Here is a 6,000-nt window from a genome sequence, read left to right on the forward strand (position 1 = left end):
TTTGTATTACTTTGTCATACTGCTATGACCATTGATGTTACCATTGACTATATCCAAGGAATATTCGGATTCCCAAAATTTGGGGGAGAGTGGAAGAAATTATTTATTTTCTCTTATACCATTAGCAACCAGATGAGCATTTTTTTTAAGTCACTTTACTAGGAATCAAAGGAAAAGTTAAAAAATAGGAATGTATAAGTTTGTAGAGCACAGATGTCTTATATGAAGGAACTTAAGTTTAACTCATATTGGCTTTCCTGGCATACAAGTCAATTTCTTTCTTTTCTTTCTCTATCGTGATCACTTTGTTTTGAAGCCAAAAGACTTCTGTGTACTTCCAAGCTCAGAGTCCTACTAGACTCCGTTTCTAATAGGAAGCGTGTCCCAATTCTTCTTACTTAATTAAACTCAGTCTTATCCATTCCTTTTCCCACCCTTCCTACTCTTTAGAGAAATGTTTTTTCCCCCTAAGGCTTAGAATGTAATAGATATGTTAAATAGCTAAATTCTGTTGAAGTAATCACCAAAGTTATTAAAATGCATATACTGAATGATTGAATAATTAAAAGGAAACCTAGCCTTTCTTCTGCCAGATGAATAGTCACTTTTTTTTTTTTTTTGGTGGTTTCCTGATACCAGATAGCTCCCCAAAGAGATTATGCCAGAGATGTTGACAACATTTATATCAATTGTATCAATTGTTTCATGAGAGAAAGGGAATGAAGGGAGAGTTTTCTGTGGAAAGGATTATAGTAACTTTGTTTTTCTCAAATTACTCTCATTTTTTCATTTTATTTCAACCTTTGTTTCTCTTATTTTCCTTCCAGTGGTAATCTGTTTTTCTTTACATTTGAAATTTTCCTACTCTGTTTTCAATTTTATTTTTCTTGTTCAAACTTAATCCTCAAAATTTGGGACTTTCTTTTAAAATCGGTAGTTAAAACATGTTAAAGTTGGTTCTCCACTTTAGATCCTATTGATGTCTGGGGTGAAATGAGAAATGAAGGATGAAAGGAAATTATTCTCTTGGCTGTTCTCCAGGAAATCCTTCTCTGTACATTAAAAGTCCTTACTCTTTTCTAGGAGTCCAATGTGCTGATTGCTGCTAACAGTCAGGGTACAATTAAGGTAAGCTATGGTATACATCTTCATTTTAAATTCAGATCCGTTTTTAGACTCTAACAGACTATAACATGGAAATGCAGAGTTGTACTAAGCCTTAGAGATCATTCCACATCATGGTCTCTGTCCATGTAAAATGGCTTTGAGGGGAGGTTATATGAACATCAGATAGATTGATAGCTGGTCAGAATGAAAAATGGATGAAGACTATTAAGTATTCACTGTGGGCCAAGCACTGCTGCTTCTGTTATGCAGGTGTGTTCAGTGGACAAAATCCAAGATAAAGGATGGGATGCTTAGACATTCACCGGATTTAAAAAATATCTGGTCTTATTTTACCCTTCTTTTCCTCGTGTTTGTCTTCCTTTTCTTCCCTGACAAGTCGGGTTTTCCTCAGTTGCCAAGGGAAGAAAAGGTATTTTAGTGTTTCACTGAAAATTGATCATGTGATCATTCCAGTAGTGTAATTTGGAAATTAAATGTCTCTTGGCATACAGTCACAAATTTTTTATATATAGCTTTCCACATACTTTTCTTTGTAGTTAGGAGCTTACGGAATTAATAATGTTATCTGATTATACTATTGGATATTTAGCACTTGAGCATGACACACTAGATAAATCCTGAGCTGAGCAGGGAACTTTTTTTTTTTTTTTAAAGATTTTATTTATTTATTTGACAGAGAGAAATCGCAAGTAGGCAGAGAGGCAGGCAGAGAGAGAGGAGGAAGCAGGCTCCCTGCTGAGCAGAAAGCCCGATGTGGGGCTCGAACCCAGGACCTGGGATCATGACCTGAGCCGAAGGCAGCGGCTTAACCCACTGAGCCACCCAGGCGCCCCTGAGCAGGGAACTTCTTAAACAAAACACCATTTGGGGTAGGGGTTTTAGTACATGAGTTTGATTAGCACTAATTCTGTGGGTGTCTGTTCTTTCTACATATTCTCTGCTGACAGAGAAATAGCAGGAAGTGGTCTTTTAAAAATGATGCTTATTTATTTCTTCTGCCACTTAGCATTAATTTTGCTGTGGCTTCCTTCCACTTATCCCAAGTGGAGAATGACCCAGCAACCAAGGGAGCAAACCTAAGCCTAACACATTGTCCTATGGAAATAAATTAAGTAAACTCAAAGCAGAACTGCATCGTTAGCTAGTTAAACTGATTTACATGTACACTCCTTTTTCTTCAGCTAGTTTCTTTATTTGGAAAGCCTCACTAGAGAGCCATGGACAACTTGAATGAAAGCCAGACTTTTGAACTGATTGGTGTTATGTTCTGGAATCTCAAGAAAGATGGTAGAAGGTCTTGGAATCTCTGTTTTACATGGCTCTCTGTAGTCTCTCAGTTTTGCTTTATTCTCGTGGCGAGGCATGTCTTGAAAAAGCTGCACCTTATTCTTCAGCAAGTTTGGACTTAATTGAGATTGCTAACGTATCTGCAGAAAGCTCAAAACTACACATGTACTTACAGAACCTCAGTGACAACTCAAGGTTTTGTTCAGTGGCATTGACCTCTTTTATTAAATCGGCTACTTGCCAAATATAAAGACAAAAAGCATCCTGGAAGCACAGGTACAAGTTAAGCCTTAGCACAGCAGGAGGGGAAAAGTTGCTCCTTTAGTTCTTTGCCACCTAGAATTGCAGTCTCCATATAACATAATCCTTTTGACAATGTCTTATTGTCCTCAGCTTCTGTGTCCTTTCTTAGACATCTCTTCAACTATTTTATAACTCATCATTGCTGCTGCTGCTTGTTTTTATTTTTAGCAGTAGGACAACTTTTCGTATGACAAGATAGGACTTGAACTTTAATAACTAACACAATACCTTGACATCAGATGATTGACTAGAAAATGAATGAAGCACTAGGAAAAGGCGAGATTTTAGGTCCTGTATGTTTTTGATTGCTATAAACTCTTTATCAGTGGAAGAAATAAATAGATTAAAATCCTGAGCAGCAATACTTAACATTTTCTTTAGAATATGGAAAGCTACAAGCATAAGTTCAAAACCATTCTATCACCCGGTTCATTTATCTGTATGTTTTTCATTTATCTGTATGTAATTTAAAGGCTCCCTAGTTAACCATGGAGCTAACTAATCTGAAAGAGTTCATGCAACTGTTGAATTGAAAGGAAGGAAGGATCCATGTCTAATCCCTTCAAATTCTTTAGCATTTTAGCAGTTAGGAAAAGTTTTCTTGATATGGTTCTCCATTTACAGTACAGTAAAGATTCATTAAACTGTTTCCATATTTCAGAATGATTATATCAAACTGATCCCTTTTTTCTTGTTCTTCCCCCAATTAGGTGCTGGAGTTGGTATGAAGGGTTTACTCAAGTTAAATTGTGTTTGATCCTGCTGAAATACATCTGCAGCTGACAATGAGAGAAGACAGAAACTGTCATGTAATGTCTCTCCCCAAAGTCATCATGGGTTTTGGATTTGTTTTGAGTATTTTTTTCTTTTCCTTTTCTTTTCTCCTTCATGATTTTTGGGACATTGGGACTACCCAGTGAACTCTCCACCATCAATGTAACTCTATGGACTTTGCTGCTGTTGGTGGTGTGGTTATCTAATTTTTGTGATAGGGAAAGAAATTCTTTTGAATAAAAATAAATAACAAAAAAATAATAAAAGTTTATTGAGCCACAGTTGAGCTGCGAAAGTCTTTGTCAAAGATGGCAACAGATAATCTTTTCAAGAAGTCACACACATGAACTATGAATAATTTGTAAGGTCCTTATTTCCCAACCTCTTTGGAATTCTGCATATCAACATAAATGCAAAGATAGATGGATTCCCTTGTAGGGAATGTAATGTTTATAGTAGGTGGGAAAATTAGTTAACTTTACCTTACATATTCATTCTCTGACCAGATTTATATCATCAGCAAATACCATACTTCAGTCCCTCTGGATCTGGCCATGGATCTAACATTTGACCAATTGAGACCACATTCACACAGAAAGGGAATGGCTGGCTTAGTTGGTAGAGCATGTGACCAGGGTCGTGAGTTCAAGCCCCAAGTTGGGTGCAGAAATTATGTTAATTAATTAATTAATTTAAAAAAAAACAGGAAGGGAATATCAGTCTGTGGCAGCTGTTGTCTTTGCCTTTGCAATGTTGCCTAGACATACTTTAAGCCCTAAATGTAGACAAACCACCTTCAGTTTGTTAAATCGTAGCTATCAGATAGTCTTAGATATTAGTACCATCCTCAGCTGTCAACCCTGACTTTGAGCAGGGGTTAACAAACTTCCTGGAAAGGGGGCCAGATAGCCTATTTTAGGCTTTGAAGATCATGTGGTGTCTGCTATAATTATGCATCTCTGCCATTGTAGCAGGAAAGTATCCACAGACGTAGCAGGAAAAGAATTTGAAGCCCAATTTCCCCAATTACCAAGCCATATAATATCTTAGACTGTCTAGTTAATTTTATGTTGTTTTCAGTTTGTAAAAAGGAATAAATTAGTAGTTTGAGTAGCAGGTCAAGCAAAAGTATTGTGAAGTGTGTGAGCACTTTTTAGAAATAGATAAAAACAGAATTATACCCCACACATATTTTATAAAAACAGACGCGTGGAGAAGCTTGGTATGGACAAATACATGAATGGTAAGGGTTATTGGAATATCCCACCGTATCCCTCTACACTCAAAATTACTGGGTTCTCATTTCATTATCTGAAACCTTCGGGTCAAATGCATTTTGGAATTTAGAACTTTTTGAATTTTAGAAAAGTAATAAAGTACATATACTGTATATTACATAACACCATCCAACAGAGTCTGGAGCAATACTCTGTTATCAAGTACATTAATATTTGTAGTAAAATGTATGAATGTTTACATTATATGAGATTAATAAGGGTTAAAAATAGTCTTGTATCAATTCAGACAGTTTTTCCCACCAAATGAGTTTGCCTCAAACTTAGGTGAAATTTTCAGTTTGCAGAGCTTCACGACAATTATATCTTATTCATTTTGGGGAGTGAAGCACCTGATAAACTTTTGGACTCAATTTTGAAAGGAAAGGTCACTGTCATTCAAAAATTACACCTGTCAACCAGAACAATGTTAGGCATCCTTCATTTCTAAGATGAATGAATGACCTTTTGCAAAGATGCAGGAAGAATATTCAAATGTAGATTCTTTACTTAAAGAACTTAAGCAGATATGTTCAGAAAATCATCAAAATGGGAAGCAAAGAATTAACGCCTCTTTGAATGCATTTAAATAAAAGATTACTATGGTTTTTAATTTGGTCTGACTTTTTTTTTATGTTTTATTTCAAGCTATTGTAAGGTCATGTTAATTTCCATATGTGTGGAAGGATACAGTAGGTTACCTTTTATTAGTTATCAAAGGGACTCAACTTTTAAATAAATTATTTATTTATTTGTTATTTATTTATTTTATATTTATTTATTTCAAGCTATTGTAAGGTCATGTTAATTTCCATATGTGTGGAAGGATACAGTAAGTTACCTTTATTAGTTATCGAAGGGACTCAACTTCTAAATAAATTATTATTTTTAAAAGGCAGTGCTTTACTTAAATTTGTGTTTTTAACTTTTTCTTACAAATAGTGAGAAATCATTTTTAAATTTGAGTCTTTGAAAGATGTCAGCATCAAACTATATCACTATTCCTTGGAAGAATAACACAATAGTTAAATAAAAATTAACAATAATGTACATTTTAACCCCAGAAGAACTTCTAACTCAAAAATATGGGTCTTCATGTTTTAACCTAATTTTTATTTCAGTGGATTTGCAGGGGTTTCTTAGACATGGTTGAATTTATTCTCAGGCACACAACTTCTACTTAAGACACATTAAAGATTGAAGAACTTTGTAAAATTCTTCTGAGAAAATTTAG

General features: G+C 35.0%; 1 protein-coding gene across 3 annotated transcripts in view; it reads left to right on the top strand.

Moving 5' to 3' along the window:
* COP1 (COP1 E3 ubiquitin ligase) overlaps positions 1–5,379 on the top strand; it is a 250,858-nt gene extending 245,479 nt beyond the window's left edge. For all 3 annotated transcript variants that reach the window (XM_047704560.1, XM_047704557.1, XM_047704555.1), the window contains 2 exons: positions 1,084–1,128; positions 3,429–5,379. In XM_047704560.1, the coding sequence (XP_047560516.1) occupies positions 1,084–1,128; positions 3,429–3,446 (63 nt within the window). In that variant the 3' untranslated portion in view covers positions 3,447–5,379. The remainder of the gene's footprint in view (positions 1–1,083; positions 1,129–3,428) is intronic.
* The last annotated feature ends 621 nt before the right edge of the window (positions 5,380–6,000 follow it).

This window comes from Lutra lutra, chromosome 15 (genome assembly GCF_902655055.1).
Source record: "Lutra lutra chromosome 15, mLutLut1.2, whole genome shotgun sequence".
In the NCBI taxonomy this organism is placed as follows: domain Eukaryota; kingdom Metazoa; phylum Chordata; class Mammalia; order Carnivora; family Mustelidae; genus Lutra; species Lutra lutra.